General features: G+C 39.4%; 1 protein-coding gene across 1 annotated transcript in view; it reads right to left on the bottom strand.

The window, feature by feature from the left end:
* The window catches only part of nrg3b (neuregulin 3b), a 202,621-nt gene that overhangs the window by 8,575 nt on the left and 174,503 nt on the right, over positions 1 to 19,543 (bottom strand). The window contains exons 4-7 of the mRNA XM_042396662.1: positions 15,066 to 15,092; positions 10,563 to 10,665; positions 8,129 to 8,255; positions 1,031 to 1,140 (exon numbers count right to left, since the gene is read on the bottom strand). Coding sequence (XP_042252596.1) covers positions 1,031 to 1,140; positions 8,129 to 8,255; positions 10,563 to 10,665; positions 15,066 to 15,092 — 367 coding nt within the window. The remainder of the gene's footprint in view (positions 1 to 1,030; positions 1,141 to 8,128; positions 8,256 to 10,562; positions 10,666 to 15,065; positions 15,093 to 19,543) is intronic.

Raw genomic sequence — 19,543 nt, 5'->3', positions numbered from 1 at the left:
GCTTGTCTAACACACATAGCAACAAAACTTAAAATAAATGTCTGGAGCTTTATGCACAGATGACCTGGTCTCATTTGTATCCTATTATACAGTACAGTTAAAAAAAACTCTTTCAGTGTTGCTTGTGATTAAGACAACACCATCAGATCAAGTGAAAAGTAGACATCTAACAGCAATCAAACAATTCTAGTGATTTACCAACAATAAATGCAAAGGGTGCTCAGGGAAATTAAGTTTTGCCATGAGAGTGAGTTTTCTGCGTTTTGCGTGGTGTGAGTGTCATTAATTGTCAAAGCGTGCCTGCATCCACATCATCAGAGGAAATGAAGCTTTTCTGCAAACATCCCAGATGGGGCTATTGTTGCATGCTCTATATTCACACCCCTGTGTTCTTCTGAAGGGTTTTATATGGCAGCATTTGATACTGACTGCTGTGATCACAAAGCACAACCACTTCAGAAATCCCTTGTAGCAAAAATGTTAATTTTGTTTGAATCTTCTGTCATTTGAAGGATAGCGTGAAAAGAATTTGGCTAAATCAATGTTTAACTCCGCACATTAAAATTCCCTTTTTTATCCCTTTTTTCAATATGCTTTTCCTGATCCGAGAGCAAGTAGTAATTTCAGGATCTGCCTGAGTACACATTTTATCACTTTGCACAATTTACTGGACATGCATGTAAATAAAGACTCTATCTACCCTAAGAATCTACTCTCCCAACTATTTTGAGGCAGTCTTTTCATTTTATTAAATTAGATAAACCAATAATCCTCCTATAAAATGTCTGATTCTGACTAAGGATATGCTCACAGGCAAGGTACCCAATATACTATATAATAGTTGTTCCCACTTATAATCACCATAAATCTTTTTATAAATGTTTATAAATGATCTGTTTTTTTATTTTTGAAGTCTAATATTTTACCATATTGCGGGATGATTAAATTTCTTACTTGGCTGCCTCTTATATCTGGATCTGGGCTGAGTGAAAGATATGAAACAGGAAATAAGAGGATGCCACATTTTCACCTGAAGCGTTTCCCTTTAGACAGCGCTCTGCTGAGAATAGGTGGGGCTACTGTTGATGCGCCTGGTGCCACATTGCCGCCTTTGACAGACGATCCATGGGAACTGCAGCTCTGCAAAAATGAAGAAGAGTAGAGCATGTGGTAAGTGGTGAAATATACAAATAAATATACATGGTATCTGTGGCTTCAGGATACAGCTTAATTTCTATCACTGTTGATCAAAATCAAAAATAAAGAGTGTGCAAGTGCAAGGAGTTACAGCATGTAAGGCACAACAGGAAAAATGCTCAGAGTATAATACATAATGGCAGGAATACGTGGCTTAGTAGCAGCAGTGCCCACTCAGGTTAAAGTCCCCTGTCAGGTTGAGGATGTTCTCTCACTGATGTATCCCCCCATAGTCAGACAGTGTCTTTAATTACACTTTACATTTTAAACTGCAGATTAGGAGGGGACGCTTTGTGAATAAACTCCACACTGGCCCTCACAGCACTCCCGCTGCACTCAAGAATTAATCCCACACAAGATTACATTAATGGTTTCCTAAAGAATTTCCCCCCTCAATTCTTTCCCTTTATTCTTATCAAAATTAACACCATTATCTTACAACAAGCCCCAGACATTGCTTTGGCACAGCGACCATGAATGCCCCAAGAACCCCCCTGTGAAATACTAAATCATGAGATAATTCTGTTATTCCTCTTACAGTACTTCCTGCGCTGCCCTTTCTCTCTGTCTGATTGTACATCATTAAAGCAATTGCATGTGACTTAGAGCTGGCTCAGGGTTCTCATGCCTGATAAGCCTCTTTTTCTCCCTTACACCCTTGACTCCCAGAGGGAGCTGTTACTGCTGTTCACTAGTTGTGCAAGAAAATAGGATAATTTTGGCCACCCTCTCATATACCCCGCGGGTGCAGAACGTCTCACTTTCTGGAACAATTGCCATGGCAAACTTTCCTGGAGGTTGATATCTGTGTCAGGGGATAAAATAAATAGCTTGTGGCAGACAATGGCAACCCTGCATGGTGCAACCCATTTCACTTGTTCCTTCCTATCTCACTTTTACCTTGTTTTATGCCACTTGTGAACAACTTGGATAAACACAATGCAATGTGGATTTATTTCAAGGGGAGACAAAGGGAGAATACAGGAGCCTGTAGAGAAAATCTATCAATATGTTGACTATCAGCTACATAACAAGGAGAAAGGCAAACCAATGCATTCAGAGCAGCATTAATCCTACTTGGATTACTATCAAATCAAAGGTCCTGAACTGTGCGTAATGGGATATTTGACCAATCTTCAAGAAGGACAGTCCATTGGCTGGCAGCACAAGCCGCCGCCAGATGTAGTTCACCGCTTAAACTGAGCCATGTCTCTGTGCCAAGATGAGACAATTTAGGCTGTACCTGATAGAAAAATGTTTAAAAAAAAAAGCTATTTTAAAATTATGCACCGACATGCACATAAGTGTAGAGTTTGTAACACTTGACAGCATTATTAATTTTCAAGCAGCACTGGCCTGTCATTTTATTAATCATGGAGATACCTACCGAAGCTTTCATATCATCCCCTCTGCTGTCACAACACTTGCTATACAAGTGGCTAATATTCCTCCTACATTTCCCGTTCATACTAGCACGCTGGGTAATTCTCTGATGGCATCTGTTTTGTATATCTCAACTTCAAGAGACGTACTTTCATCCACAAGAACATCAGACTGTTTCAAACCTCCCCTTCATTTGAAAATACTCAAAAGGAAAGTAGGCAGTAAATTCACTGATTACCTGCCCTAATCCTGTTTATTTAAACATTTCAGTCGGGGGTTTTTGGATATTTTAATTCCACAAACTGCACTCAAAAATAGTTAATGATCCTCTACTTAAATGATTCTGCTTCAACTTTTTCATACATTTGATGGAATAATCTGAAAATCATCTGAGGTAGGTGCTTTCTTGGTTCAAGTCTTATCTAAGATACTATGTACTTTGTGATACTTTGAAAACATAAACTGACTTTGTTGTAATAAAACATCATCAGATATTTCATTACAATATTCTGACGTCTGGATTTTGGTCTGTTCTGCAGCCTTCAAAATTCTCTATTCCCATGAAGTATTCATACAGTATGCTCACCTCTACCTCTAAATCATTCCTGAGGTTGGCTCAGTCTCTTCTTAGAACAAGGCTGGACTAGTTAGTTACCACCAAATCAGCTTTCTGCTGATAGGAAATGAGTTTTTGTATCTTTGTCTTCCCAGTCTGGGTGCCCCTATTCCTTCATGTTGGTGCACTTCCGTTTCATTGCAATGTGTCTCATGGGTGTATACCCTCCCTCTTTTTATTTGAGACACAATTTTATCCCAACAGAGGTGTTAATTTAATTCTCCAAGGTGGTGAAAGGTGTTTAACTATGCAATTACATTTCTTCCTTGGTTTTCCCTTCCTTAAAAAGTGCCTCAAAGGGATTCACACTATCATATATGACTTTCAACTGTTCAAATGTCTGTGCTTTTATAGTTAAGTGCAGGCGCAAACACTACTGTATGAGTAGTGTGTGCAATTCAAACCGCTATTCAAACACAGATGGAGGGAGCATATGCACAAGGAATGTTTCCAGATGCGCAAGTATTCATAGGTATTCACAATCGCAGATGGAACATACGCGCAGAAATATGTACAAATGCAGCGTGTGGCAGGGCAGGTGCACAAAGAAGTCAGAGATAATAGTTCAGAGCTGTAAAGTACATATAGGTACCGGGAGCATGTGGCTATTTTGAAAAGATATATGCTTTTGTAACCTTTTAGTAGGCTCAGCCTTGGAGCATTGCTGCAGAAATCATTGTGTAACAATGATGTCAGCATATACAGTGTAAGTCCTTCCATTGCGGCTCAGTGCACCTTAAGGGTAAGTGTCTTAGGCTGTAATGCCTTGGTCCAGAGAGCTGACATATTGTTTGGGACATTACAGACACGCTAGCGATGCATCAGTTTATCACAGGGATGGTATGGAAGACAGTGACCAAAATGGACTTCAGTTTCATCCTCCCTTCTGCACCTGCCTCAACACAGCCAGCCTTTCGTTTCCAGCTCACTGCGCTCATCCTCCACCTTATTGCCTCAAAAACACACACGCACACTCACACACACGCACACACACACACGCACAAACCCGCTGTGTTCTGATGCATACACCGAAATGTTTTGAGCCTCCTTAAGAACACTCTGCTCTGTTCTTCCTTGTACAGTGTTTCCATTTTGTCAGTCTAACTTATCCTTGATAGAAACACCAGAAGACTTGTAGGGCTGCACCACCCACAGCACATGTCCTCTCCCTAGATGGTCGCAAGCTGAGGGAGTGGGTGGAGAGAAGCAGTGGTCTGGGGTCGCTGTGTCAAATCTGTGGAAAAATAGGTTTCACTTGTTAATCTTTCCTTGGCCTGTGCAGCTCATGCCCCCTCCTGGGTGCTTATAGCCGGTGATCTTTCACATCCCACCTTAAGCTTCCCTCATGCTGTTCTATTATAGCTTGTGTTTCTGTGTTGTGGTGTTATTATTACTGTCTTTTACTTTTGTCTTTTCCTTCCCGTTGGCTTCCTCCCTGTGTCCACCTCTGAAAGCATTTTGTGGCTGGAAACACAGCTTCACTGCATGCTGAGCCCTCATACATTGCTGTCGCCACATTCGCTCAGTCATGGTGTTAATATAATAGCCTGTGTTTGTGCTATGGGACAATGGACCTGTATCTGACTAAAATACATTAAACTGGGCTTTGATGCGCTGAAACTGGTTTGGTGTCGGTAGAACTTTGCGGACTCGTTACAGTTGCAACACTTCAGGTTTTTGAGTTGTATGTGCAAGAGTGAAATTATTTGCTGCTTCTTGCATTTTGAGTTTTGCACATTTGAATTTGTTCTTGCTTATTTCAATTTAACAGCTCCGACATTTATATTTAATGTTCCACCACTTTTCAACTGTCAACAGCTCAAAGCCATAATTTCAAATGACACCCTCAAAAAGCTTTGAGATTGTGCCAACTGCAGTTCCGTGGGTGGGGCCAGTAGCTCGAGGGGTGTTTGTTTCAGTGGGTGACACTAGACACTGTTGCATTATTAAAGAGCCTCAGCAGAGGCTACATTTGGCAAAGTACTAACACAGAAAAAAAAAGACAGAATAAGGCTGAACCTGAACTAAGAATTTCAGACAACAAAATGCAACCGTGTCTAAAACACCAGCCCGAGAGATACATTTTCATGTAATCTGAGCTGCATCTTATTTGTAATCAGTGAAGTGTGTTCCCTACCTTTACACACACATATTTAAGGGAAAATCATGCAAATGAAAAAAGAAAAAAAAAGAGGAAAAGGCAGGCAAACTAGCAAATTAAACTATATTAGGAATATTATATCTTTTTTCTTTTATTCAGGTTTTGTTACTAGTATCGTTATTATTATTGTTATTATTAATGTGGTGGTAGTAGTGATTAGTAGCAATGGTTTTATTAATATTCTTAGTATTGATTATTATGGTAAATGGACTGCATTTACACAACGCCTTTCTAGTCTTCTAGACCACTCAAAGCGTTTTACACTACATGCCAAAATTCACCCATTCAAACATACATTCATACACTGATGGCAGAGGCTGCCATGCAGGGTGCCTGCACATCAGGAGTCACACACACACTGATAGCACAGCCTTCGGGAGCAATTTAGCATCAGTATCTTGCCCAAGGACACTTCGACATGAGGCATTCGACATTGTCCGATTAGTGGATGACTCGCTCTACCTCCTGAGCCACAACTGCCTGTTGGTATTGCAGGTATCTATTATTATTATTGCCATTATGTTATTATTTTATTATTATTAGTGCTGTCGCGGTTTATTATTGTTACTATCAATGACAGTGTCATTATTATTAATACTCTTGTTTGTATAATTATTGATATGTGTAATTTTTTTTTTCAATATTTATTTCTGATTATGACATTAACACTATATTATTATATCACTGTTGTTGCTGTTGCTATGATCGTCAGTACTATCACCAGTACTATTACTGCTATCAATGATTATTACTAACATCCTCATTGTGATGTTATTATTATGTTACTATTGTTATTGTTTATTATTATTATTATTATTGATATTAATATTATGGCCGTTGTTGTTGTAATGGTGATATCATTATCACCGTCACTATTATTGTCACAAAATGTTATTAGAGAGTTGCCCCAGCTCGCCTGACCCATCCTAGTGTCACCCTGGCACCCCAACCAGAAATACCCTCCCAACAGCACTGTAGCTTTCTTCTTCTTCTTCTTCTTCTTCTGTCCCTTCTGCACTCTCTCCCCTCTATATCCTTACACCTTACTTATCACCTACCCACATTAACACACAGACACAGTCACAGACACACCTACACACATGCATCTAGTATTAAGCCAAAATTGTATTTATTTATTTTTGTTCATGTTGTTTTGTCTGGGTTATAGTCTGGTCCTGTTGCTTCTCCCGTTTGTACTGTCCTGTGTCATATATGGGTTTTGTTTGTTTGTAATCACTTGTCTTACACAAAATTAAAAAGAAAAAAGAAAAGGTTATCTGGAAAGACAAGCATGTACACAGACATTCACAGACACACACAAACACATGCAGTACACAATACTGATTGAGTTGAAGGCTTGAAGGCACTGCAGTAAATCACTCTGGCTTTTCTTGGTGTTTGAAGAGGCCAAAAAGCCTTCTATCTTACTGAGGAAGAAAAGGATCATATTGCAATCTCCAGTAAGAACAGATGAGATTATTTTAAATCAGGACATGAATAAAAAAGAAGAAAAAAAAGAAAGAGGAAAAAACAAAAAAAGACAAAGAAGATCATGCAAATGGCAGACAATATGAACAACTGTGATCGTGGCTGACTGACATGTACTACAGGATTTATTTATTTATCTCCTTACAGTTTGTAAGGGTCAGTTATACCAGGAAATTTCCACATCTGCAGTATAAACAGTTGGAGCACATTATAAGAAAGTAGAGTTGGATATAACATCATCTAACAATGACAGAAAGCTGCACGCTGAGCAAATTCCTCACCAAAAATAACGTTATCAAAAAGACAAAGAAGTTGAGGAGCAAATTATAAATGAACACAATATGTGACCATTTTCTAACTCCATACAAAGAGGATGCATTCAGGGAAGTGCTAATGCGCTGTGGCGATTGCACTCTCTTGATGAGACCTTTACAAGTGTGCATTAGGCTGCAATTACCCTGGGATTCTGTAGAGACCATCAGCCTTATCGGTGACACCTACATCCTACACTTGCTCTTCCATGGATGTCGGGGTCAGCTCTCTCTCCTGCAGCATCTGCCGCAGGATGTGGTGGCTTGTAAGTCGTTTTTCCAGCAACTTTTTCTTTTGTGTCTACACCCTGTCCTCTCTCTTTCATGCTTTTTCTTTTTTTTTTTTACTGTTGGAAAGAGTTGCCCAAATTAGATTTTCTCTCCTTTGGCTCATTGGGTTTCACTCCAGAATGTCTTGGTATTATGTCTCTTCATTAATCAATAATTCAATCACATAACTTCATTTTTCTTTTCATTCAAAAGCTCTTTGAGGGTTCCTAATTGTTTTTTAACTCTGTTACGAAAAAATACAAAAAAAAAGTGACTGGAAGGCAGTCTGAAAATACAGTTTTGGCGTTCTGAGTAGTGAAAGGGCCACGAGAAAAGTGCCACTTAACATTATTTCTCTACTATATAGTACTGCTGCTGTGCTTGCACAGTGAATACAGGATCCCTGACACGCTACAGATTAGAATTTCCAATCTGCAGTTCGTCAAGGGAATCTGTCATTGTGAACATGACAAGTAGATTTTTCCTATATAACACATGATGCATTTATTTTAAACCATAATACCCCACTGTCTCTCGAGCCTTGTCAGATATGAGCGTGAACAAAAGGCTTGAGCCAGTACAGAGATTATTAAGACATACATTATACATCATCCTGTCAAGCACTCTGTTTTCAGTGCTCTAAAAATGATATTCTAAAGATGATAATGATTGGAAATAAATCAATTATAGGTTAAGACTTGCCTTTTGGAGCTGAAGGCTGTATTGAGGCCGAGGTGCAGATTTGGACATGAGGCCAGAGGCGTTGATGCTGCAGTCCCTCAGGCTGCGGCCATCGGAGAAATGAGCCTGGAGTTTTTCCCTGTGTCTCCTGAAGGAAATAGAAATTACAATATTACAGCTATAATTTCTAGACTTAAAGGATAGGTTCGCAATTTTTCAAGTCTCTCATAAATACAGATTAATTAAAAAGTAATTAAAAAGCAACAATATTTCCATGAGACAGAAATGGGCTGGAATACAAAAGATGACCATGGTGGTACAGTTGGCTATAAAATGTCTGGCAGTATTTTCTATTTGTAGCGGTCGAAACCTTCTCTCTAATGATAACACCCTCCGATAACTGTTTTTAGTCTAGTCATTGATTTCTACGACTCTCTTAGCCATCTCTTCTCACACACACACACACACACACACACACACATCTAACAGAAATGGTAGGTGATAATTTTTATTGACCTGTTACCTTTTATTCCTGACACCCACTTTACTGTATGTGTGTAAAAACAGGCACATACATCAAATACAGTACATGAGCCTTGAGATGAGAACTGCCAATAAAACTGTCACAGTTGTCTACTGTATGCCAGGAAGGATTTAAAACTATACATTGTAGGCATGTGTATTGAAAATGTGACAATGTACAAATGCACATTTTTATTACTCCGATTTTTAAAAAGCAATTTTTGATTTGTCTTAACGGTGAAACTGCGAGATCTGACAACATTTGTCAAACGTAAATGTATGAGAGCCTTGAAAGGTCAGGGTGACAAAATCAGCACCAGTCAATTTGTATCTTTCAGAGGTGTAACTGAAAGCTTGATGGTGATGAAAAGTGCTGAAAAAGGGCTACAAAAATAGCATTAGGAGAGAAGATGTCTTTGCACAAGTGAAAATTGAATCCAGGCAATGTACCGTGAAACGAACATTACATGCTCTTGTGATAATATTCAGGGAAAAGAAAGAAAGACAAAGATTTCCAGGAAATGTCACCAGAGACAACAGAGTCCAGATCTTTACTTTAAAACTATAAAGAAAACCAGAGCTTGTAACGGTGATTTAATGTATGGATGATGTACGTATGATTAGTTCAGACTACGAAGGGAACATTTTGCTTGGATGGTTAAGTGGTGTTAATTTATCAACTAAAGCAGAGTTTCCAGTTATTTAGCATAATATCATTTATTTCACCTACATCATATAATTGCTACTGATCTTTTCCCTTAATGATAAAAAAGCAAAATGTGAGACAGAAAAAGCAAAATGGCATCTTTTAGCTATGCTAAATATGAGAGTGTTCCTTCATTTTTGGATTAAACTTTGATTGGATTAAAAATTAATTGATGCTTAAGACTTTTGGATTAAATGTTAATTCGCCATTAAATGTTCATTTTTTAACACTAGGTTGCTAAACTCTCTCTCTGCAGCCGAGCCCTGTCGAGTTTTTCCTGAGTGAAAGACAAAGCGAGGAGTTGAAATGTGGGAAGCAAAACTGGTACAAAAGAACAAAAATCTAGATTGAGTGATTACTGAACACCTGCTTCTCTGAGAGCACAATTAACTCAATTACAACTTCAAAGAACCTGTTCAATAATACTGTATAATATGGTACAATACATATTATCTAATTAAGTTAATTTCATAGTCCAATCTAAGATAATCAGCGACTGCTGGTGGATATTAGGCAAGCATCAGCACTATTGTGATATGTAGTCCCTCTTCCATATCCTGCTTGATTACTAAATGTAACAACCACATATAATTAACTAGGCTTTGATTTTCATTTCTTTGGGTCTTTAAAAATGTAGAAGTAGCTGTCTTATCTCTAACTCCTCTGTATAGTCTTCAAACAATATGGGGAATGCAACTGCGCTAATTGTCTCTGTGAAGCACTGATACAAAGGAAATTTTGGGTCTTTACTAGGGAGCGGAATAAACCTAAGCATTAGCAAAGAGAAACCATCTATCTGAGCGACACTGTCAAACTACATTTGGAGGAAAAAGAGATTAAATTTAACGAGGACTCTGGGTTTGGATCATTTCCGGTGCACTCATACTACCAGTGAGCCAGAGCTCTCTGGTCACGCTGACAGATGCTGCACTTCTTAAGAGCTCTACTCTACACTACCGAAAATAAACCCCTGATTTTGTTTATAAAGTCCCATTCAATCAACACAACCTACATTAACGCCCCCTTTACACTCTGCCATTACTTCTTTTTCTTACATGAGTATCTGTCCCAAATGCATCCTGCACAATTTAGATTTGATGCCTTGCTTAAAACATCCTCTAGCTGACTCAGAATTTCATTGGGCTCCATGCCATGATAGTAAAGTGCTCTTTCTGCACAGCTGGGGGGGGATACTCCACTAATGTGGTGCTGGCTGGCATCGCTTACTTGTTGCGGCGGTAGAGAGCCATACATGCCACTCCAAGAAGACAGATCCCTGAGGCAATGCTGAAGATGGACAGCACCTGCCTCTGGTAGGTGTCACCGCTCTCTGTGGAGGAGAGAATACAGTTAAGGCCATTGAAATTCTACTGTGACACAAAGGATATGGCTGCGGCTGTGATTGAGCGGAGAGGGAGAGATGTATCACGAATTAACATACCGAACACACAAAAACACGGGCGGACGAACACACACAGACATCCACCCACAATGTGCATTAGCATAAAGCGACCATTGCTGCTGTCAGTAAATGTCAGTGTTTGAGCACAGGATAGGGGCATGGCAGACACAGGCAGGGCTCAGTGACATGTGCTAACTGAAGTGTGATAATCATTTCGTTCAGACAAACCCAGCAGGCGCACCGATGGACTGTCTGCACAGCAGGGGCCGCGCTGAGTGTGTGTGCGTGCCTATACTGTATGTGTGTCAGCATTGGGAGACTGATGGCGACAGGGAATTAGCAGCAAATGAATGCTCCCGGAGCTTCTTGTCAGACCCCTGCACATCAGCAACAGAGGCTTAAGGTCACAAGCAGCTGGGACAAGTAGCAGTTGATCCCAGCAGATATCTGTCTGGCTGAGCAGCTGGATTGTGGAGCTGCACTACTTACCATAGTGCATGATGCGGGGGGGTGAAGGCGGTGCATGCACTGGCTTATTGAGAGAAAAAAAAAAAAACTCTCACAACAAACTGTGTAGTGGACAGGATGAGCACGATAAAGCTGTCCGTCCAAACACTGCAACATGGTATGTAACTAATCCACTGACATCCACTGAGTTAGAGAGACTTCTCTGTCCCACTGTCACTCATGACCTTGAACACAACCTCCTGTGACATGACTCAATCACTCAAAAACAATAATTCCCCCGAGTCTGATCTCGCCACCTTGACAACTGCAGGAAAAGTGCAGAAAACATCGCCGCAACCTGTTCATGACCTTTGAGGGCTTGTCTGTGGCTTTTTGTGCTGTCAACAGAGAACTGTCCTGGGAGGTCTTCTTCATCCATGCTTGTCTGCCCAGGTTTATCAACTTCCTGCAACTCTTGTTTTAGGGGCAGAGTGGACTGTTAGAGAGCTTCCTGTGTTCAAAGCTCACACAGGGGTGCAACCAAGCATTTCGTTCCATTTTCCTCCTCTGCGTTACGTCAGTGCTGTATCAATACATTTAAAAGATAGTATGGTGTAACTGAGTTCAAACCCGAGGGAAACCTTTATAATATTAGAATGCTTCTGGCATAAGATAAAGATAACATCAGAACACATCCCGGGGATACAATATGTGGATAAATATATATATCAGAGGTTCAAACTGCCCACTCAGCTCTTGTGAGAAGGAGGCAGGATATACTTAAAAAAAAATAGAGCAAGTCTGAAGAAATGCTGTAGCAGTTGCCAGCTGTGACATACAATTGCACATTTAATGCTGGCTAAATGACAAATTAGTATCCATGTAGCAATATGGTATTTTGAATTGATGAATCAAAAATGGCTGTAATACATATGCATATGATCATATTGATGGCCGAAGAGCAAAACCTTCTATCTGAAAAATGCACTTTTTTGAGAAAAATAAAAAAACCTTTATTGTTTTCTTGCAGAATGCTATTTGTGAAGGATACCCAATGCATAATACACTGTTTTTGGACTATATTAGTATATTATGTGTCAAGAATATCGTAATAACCATACAAACATACCGTAAACAATACCACATAATATAATAATATTGTCCAAAAACAGTGTATTATGTATTGGGTATCCTTAACAGATAACATTCTGCAAGAAAACAAGTTTTTTTAAAACAAGTTTTCTCAAAAAAGTGCATTTTTCAGATAGGAGGTTTTGCTCTTTGGCCATCAATATATTGGGTTTTGCTTTTGTTACGACAAATACGGTTGGAGATTAGGATTAATATTATAGTTATTTGTTTTTGCCGGTATTTTATCATCTTGAAAAGAGACTGTGATTTACTAGTTTAAGACTTAATGTGCATTCGAGCCTGACTGGTACTTTTTGAGGTTGACAATATCAGTATTTGAGAATATTACAAAACTTAATAAATCTGCCTATAGTCATGTTTTTTCATAAACATATAATACACATTTAGGCTAGCAATATCCTTCAAATATCATTAATTTGTTTATCAAGAGTTGTGATAATGGTATGTACACAAAGGATTTGTAGGTTTGTGGAAAAACTTTTTGCAAAAACATAAGATATGAGAACATTTTATATAATTATTTTTTATGGGAAATTAAATTACAGCAATACCATAAACTGTATATACTGTATATTAAATACAATTTATGTCTAAAGCACTGATAAAACAAAAAATATATTAAACTCCAATTACATAAAATGATCAAATATATTTTTATGGTGCTATTTTACCTTCATTAATATTTCTGTCTTTCTATATGTGCCAGCATATAAGATGATGTATACAGCATGTATGATAAGCCAATATCAGCTCTGTGATTTACCTGTCAGGTTCTACTGTGCATTGTGTAACCGATCGCACATTTGATGCTAATATAATATGTCTGAGTGGTGGAGATGCCCAGAAGTTGTTGACTCGCAGATTCTTGACCTGTCCTGTAATTTGTCAGGAACACAGCAGTGGAATGTCTTCAAGCTGCACTTTACAAATGAACCAGATAAGTTGCCTCTGTTCTTTGTTTATAAGTAATGTGTCACTTGTATATTGGTGCCCCTGAAAACCCTCCAGCCTTTACCATCAGTGAAATGACCTCTCAACAGTTGCATCTTTGAAATATATGGGGAATATCTTCCCCTGCTGCCACATCATCAGCGTTCATGTGGAGCACAACCTGAGACAAGCCTCTGCCTTTTTTGGATAGATGAAATAGGGTTTTTTTAAAATCAGAACATAAAAACAGCTGTCTACAAAGCTCTGCTGAATGGCTGCAAGGAAAAACCAACATGCAGTCTGTACATAAAACCATTACAGGCCTTTCATGCCCGATGCCTACGAGGCATTCTTGAAATTAGATGCATGAGCATGTTTGAAAATGGAACGAACCGAACAGCCTCAGCTATACTGACTGAGCCATGTCGTATTGACACAAGGACAAGACAATCCCATATGGCCAGCTATGCCGTATAGCAACCACTTCACACATGACAAGAAAAACGCTCTAATGAAGACCATGCTAAAGTAGCCATGACAAAATGGGGTATTCAGACTGAAATACATCAGAGCAAACTAGTGAGATACACACAGAATGTAAGAGAATCAAAAGACAGCTTTACTGTATTCTGACTGTCTCAGACGCAGACTGTCACATATTGGACTTATATAACAACTATCGAAAGATTCGCTGCTAAAGCTGAAGAAGAAGTCATAATGGAACACAATGAATAAGCAGGTGAGTATGCATAGTGCTTACCTCAAAGCCCCCCAAAAAACCAAAAAAACAACAACTATCTGTGCTTCTGTCTGTCATCTTTCCAGCTATCAATCGATCAATTCTGTTCTCATTTTCTCTAATGCATCCACCCACCTGCAGTAGCATTCTGAACTAATTTAGTCCCCAGATTAAAGTCACTCAACTGAGGAATGTTGTGCGCAGGCTTCTCTTTCAGACTCTCTTCTCCTTCTTCCTATTTCCTGAAGCAAGCGTGTGATACGACGGCGGCGTATGGAGCCGTGTTAATGGAAAACTTCACAACACGCAATGTTGGTTTTTTATATGCACAAAAGGGAGGCAGAGAGCAAGGGAGAGATGGCAAAAAAGAGAAAATGAAAAGCAGTATGAATGTGGTGGAGCCCGTGTGTGTGTGTGTGTGTGTGTGTGTTAGGAGGGGTATGATTGTATATTCCCTCTGGACAAAGAACAGTGGGTCATTATTAAAGGAAGAGAGGCTGATAATTTGGTTTTTAAAGATTTGTTAACCACCTGCAAGGTGTAAAGGCACCTAAAATAATATCAACGCAATTCCAAAGAGTTTTATATTGTATTTCTATTGCTACTGGTGGACTTTTTGCTCATTTTTGCATTATTTTAGATGAATTCTTTTTGCAAATCCAGATGAAGTACACACACCATTAAACACAAACAGATAAAAATGGCTTTGTTTTGTTAACTGGATGACATTTCTCGCATCATATATGCTGTAACATTTTCATAAAGTGCTGCTAGAATGACTGTACATACATGTAGCAGGAAGGTAGACACACATTCACGCATGCGATCTGTCTTTATTGCTCTATCCTCATTACATCACTCCTCTCTTACGGTACTCTTCTTCATGCAGACAGAACACACCTAATTCACCACCACTGTGTTTCCATGGCGACTGGCCCACATTAATTTTCCAAGGTGAGCGGCCTTGTTGTGATGGATTGTGTGTTTTGTATGGTATTTCACAGACACAAGGCACATGAAAGATCGAACACTCCACACATTCAATGAAAAGTTGTCTTACCCATGAACTCGATCCCAAGTTCATCCGCTGTTCCATTCGAGGCCGGATAGCATGAGAAAAGGGAGGGAATGGATAAACAGAGAGGGTGAGAGGGAGAGGGAGAAGAGTATAAAGCAGTTAGAACATGATGCGCCTCTGTCTTACTCAGAATTCACTTTAGGCAGAGACACATGCTGCAACTTGACCATAAATTTGGTTTGACGGCTTCCTGTGACATGACTCTCCCTTGTGCACCAGGTAATGAGCAAGCCAACCCCGGATGCTTGGTAATGCCTTTCCGTGATACACTCTGAATGCACACAGCCTGCAGAGGCTTCGAATGAAGAAAGAAAACAACAAAGATATGTGGGCTGAGAGGATTAGAGGAAGGATCATGAAAATAAAAGTTGAAAATGACATATCATATAGCTTTATGTCACTGATGTTGCTTTGCACAGGGCTTTTATATTGATTTGAGCCCGCGGCATTGCAGTAATTGTTCTCCTCTGTCTCCAAGCATAGCGAGCGTTTCAATATTCACAAGCTGGTCGCTTAAAGATGCGCCACGCTAACACACGCATGCACACACATGCTTGCGCACCCATAGGCATACAGTACATTACACTCTTGTCTGTATTTCTTTGTCTCTCTCTGTCTCACACACACACTCTTTGACATGCACTCTCTCTCACATACATACTACACAGTCTTTCTTCATGCAAGTCTTTTTCCCCCAATCCCAGTGCTGGGGAAACAGATAAAAAGGAGCTCTCGTATTCTTTCCACCCTGACAGTGCCCCTTTTTCATGTCACTGTAATGTAATCTCATTTAAATTAAAATGAAACCCTCACTAGTAATTGCTTTTCTGACAGAGGTGGTCTGAGTTTTAAATAGAATGCGGCTTGCCAAGCTCTCGACAGATTATGTGGTGGTCAAAAAACGGCAAAAAAACCCCCACAAAAAATAAAAAATCTGTTTCTGGATGCATTTTGATTGTGCCATGGGAGAATCTGTCAGTGCTTTGGCTTTAAAGGTTTGAGAACATATAGCGGACTGAGATCCAGATAGGCACAAGACAAATGAACATTAGAATGAATGGATTATGATAATTGTACGGGGTTATCTCACTCAATTAAGGGAGCAATTTGAGGAAATATGTCTTTTTAATGATCAAATTTTAAATACAGAAAGCAAACTTATGCCATTTAGGGAAAGTTTTAGAGAGAATTTAACCTGGAAAATATTAAAATAACTTACTTTATATGAAGCCATTTACTATAAGACTTCGCTGACAGATTCTTAATGAGGCAAGGGGATTTTCATCATAACAGTGATAACGAGAAAAAAGAGAAAAAAAAGCCTGAAAGCAGGTCTGAAATCCCCAATTTAATCAATCAACTCATTCCTTTATGCTTGTGTTTAGAAAGGAAGCAGGTGTCATCATGCTTTTATTGAACACAATGTACAGTAAGTTCATCATTTCCAGATTTATCTCCTGCAGCCTCAAGGATTAATAAACAAGTGTCAGCATTTATTATACGCTCCCGCTGATTCATAGTCAGTCTCATTGCAACTCACAAACTAATGATTAAAACAGTTAAGAGCCAATCAATTCTGGCCGGCGGACATTATGATTTTTGCCATGAGGAGTTTCTAGATATAACGGCGTGATTAAGATAGGGCTCACACTTTTGTTACTAGGCGCTTACTGTCACCGTGGCAATCACTTGGCAAGGCCGAGGAAGTGAATGCAGCATCTTACTGATGTTGCCTGATCTGTATTATCCATTCAAGCCTTTCCCTGTGATTGCCCATGGCAACAGCCAACACTTTTCCACTCTAAATCGCCCTGACTGTCACAGCCTGTGCAGATGATGTCATTACAACACTGATACACATCCCTTCCTCTGGCATCGCCTTGTCTGGAGACATTCACCAATCATAATATGTGCAGGCTCCCAATCCTCCGCACTGGCAACTCAAAGCACCCCGGGGAATCATTTACGGCGTCTTGTGGGAGCCTTGAGCAAGCTTGGAGAATACCTGTGCATCATGTCAGATGCTTTTGGCCTGATTAAGAGGCAGAAATCTGGCAGGTGGGAGAGACAATGGCAGAAGTGAATCAAATCCTTAATCCCCTCCTTCACTTGGGTGAGCAGGGAACTGGGGAGTCAATGTGTGCGAGTGTTTGCCTGTGTGTGTGTTATTGAACCCAATATCCTTTGTAGCTACTTACTCCGGGCTTAATATCTATCCGAGATAAACAGTTCAAATTAGAGGCTTGTTTTCTTCCTCTTTGTAATTTAGCTGGGTAAAACCAAAAGCTTGCTTTCCCTCCCTCCTCAATCTTCCACCAGACATTATCTCCATAGTCTCAAAGGTGCAACTGGCCCAAGCGAACACCATTAGTGGCATGCCCTTAACTCTCTCACAGTTAAGAAAGTAACTTGTCCAGGTTCTTTACCAGGTAAACTAAATTGCAGTCTTCCTACACTTCCATGCCTCCAATTAAAGACCTCACCGCTTCCCCACTGTGCACCAATATGTAAGAGCCCAGCACCTTCTCCCCATCTCATTTCCAAAGCTGAGTTCACAGCAGTATAGCTGGAGCACCTGGCGGGGTGTCTCTTTTACCTTTTGTTGCTGAGCTTTTGAGATGTGCACAACAGTCTCCACTTCTCTTTCTTCCTCTGTGAGGATGTGTGTATGATGGAGCGGTGCTGAGTGCAAGCCAGTGCAGACTGCTCTCTTGAGTGGCCGCTTTGTGGCCGGTCAATACCGAGACAAAGGATGAGGGGCGACGGATTATTTGTGATTGCAAAGTGCACAGAGATTGTTTTCAGAAAAAAAAAGAAAAAGCTGAAAGGAGAAAAGTGTGCATCACAGATAAAACTTTTTCTAACCCCAGGGTGTCATCTGTGTGTAATGCTGCCTGCTCAATGAATGAAGATATAGAATTAAACTCGGCATGCAAACATGCAAGTGAAAAACAAACAATAACTCGCTCACACACACACACACACACACACACACACACACACACACACACACACACACACAAACACACACACACACACACCAACAATGAAATGAATTTCACTGGAGCTTGTCTCACTTGTAGTTGTTGTTAGTGTGTGCATGTATGTGTGTATGTTAGTACATGATTTGGCTTTTGAAAGCAGGATAATCCTCAAAACCCTTGGTAATCTGGGTAAATTTTAGATTACTCTGTATCAACAGAGATCAAAATAGGCTTCGTTCCTCTCTAAAATCATCCAGGGTGCGCATCTCTTATGGTGGTTAACATTTGTGGCCATAACACAGTTTTTTGTAGTGAACAGGTGCATCTGTAGAGTTTTGATACAAGATAATTTGTATGCAGCTCTGTATTCCAGCTGTCAATATTTATTTTTTTCCTATGAAAGAGGAGATGGATGACTTTACAGCACAAAATTACTACTGAAGATTTCTGAAAATATGTTTTGACAAAGTTATAACAAGGTCTTTTATAGTGTTTTTTATTACTATAAATACATTTGTGTAAAGTATATGTCACCCATTGATTCATGCATGTATTCCATGCACCCATTTATTCTTGTATATACTTATATAATATTAACATTAGTGAGACATTATATAATTCAAAGAGAACTGACTACAAAAATATATACTGAATGTTGTATGATATTTTATATTCATGGCAGGTCTGGCAAGGCTGTGCTTAAGATGTCTGCTCATACTGTATGCAGGCTGTATATATGTATATATATATATATAGTGGGGGAGGATGGGGATAACTCTGGGCAACCAGAGTTCACTATGGAGCCTTCTAGAAATGTCTGGAGCCTAATTTAATGAAACACCTGTGATGGGAGGTGTCTTGCAGATCTTTGACACACCAACATTCGCCCATCTTCTTTTTATATAATGTAGCATCCACAGGTTTTCCACCTACAGCATGTGTTCTCTTTCCAAGCAGTACTGGACTATTGTATATACAGTAGTGTATACACATTCTGTATAACTACGGCATGTGAAAATGTTATTCCATATATTTATTTGTACACATTTTCATTCCCACTTACTATCTGGACTCTAAATACATTCACATCTTCTATTTCTTAAGAGTTGTGTTTACCCAGTGTTGAATAAATTGTTTTATAGGCTTACGTTTAGCTACTGTGAAGATGCTGAATCACAGTTTTTAGTCCTCTGAAAGGTATACTGTAGCAGTTTTGCTTTACATTGCAAGAAATGTAGTTTTTAAAGCTGTAAATACTAACAAATGATATACAGTATATTTTATTGCGGAGTCTAAAAAATATATAGAAGTGCACAAAATAACATAAGAAATGCATATAACACATTAAACAAACCCTCTTTTACATTTTGCCTTCAAGGCTTATTGTCTTATACTGTACATTTTTAATAAGAAAAATGTATTGTGAATGTGCTGTAATCCATTTGTTTCCTCAAGTGTCCATTTTTTTGAAAAACA

The sequence above is a fragment of the Thunnus maccoyii genome, chromosome 20, assembly GCF_910596095.1.
Source record: "Thunnus maccoyii chromosome 20, fThuMac1.1, whole genome shotgun sequence".
Classification (NCBI taxonomy): domain Eukaryota; kingdom Metazoa; phylum Chordata; class Actinopteri; order Scombriformes; family Scombridae; genus Thunnus; species Thunnus maccoyii.
The sequence above is the reverse complement of the archived record's forward strand: the minus strand, read 5'-3'. Positions and strand labels throughout refer to the sequence as shown.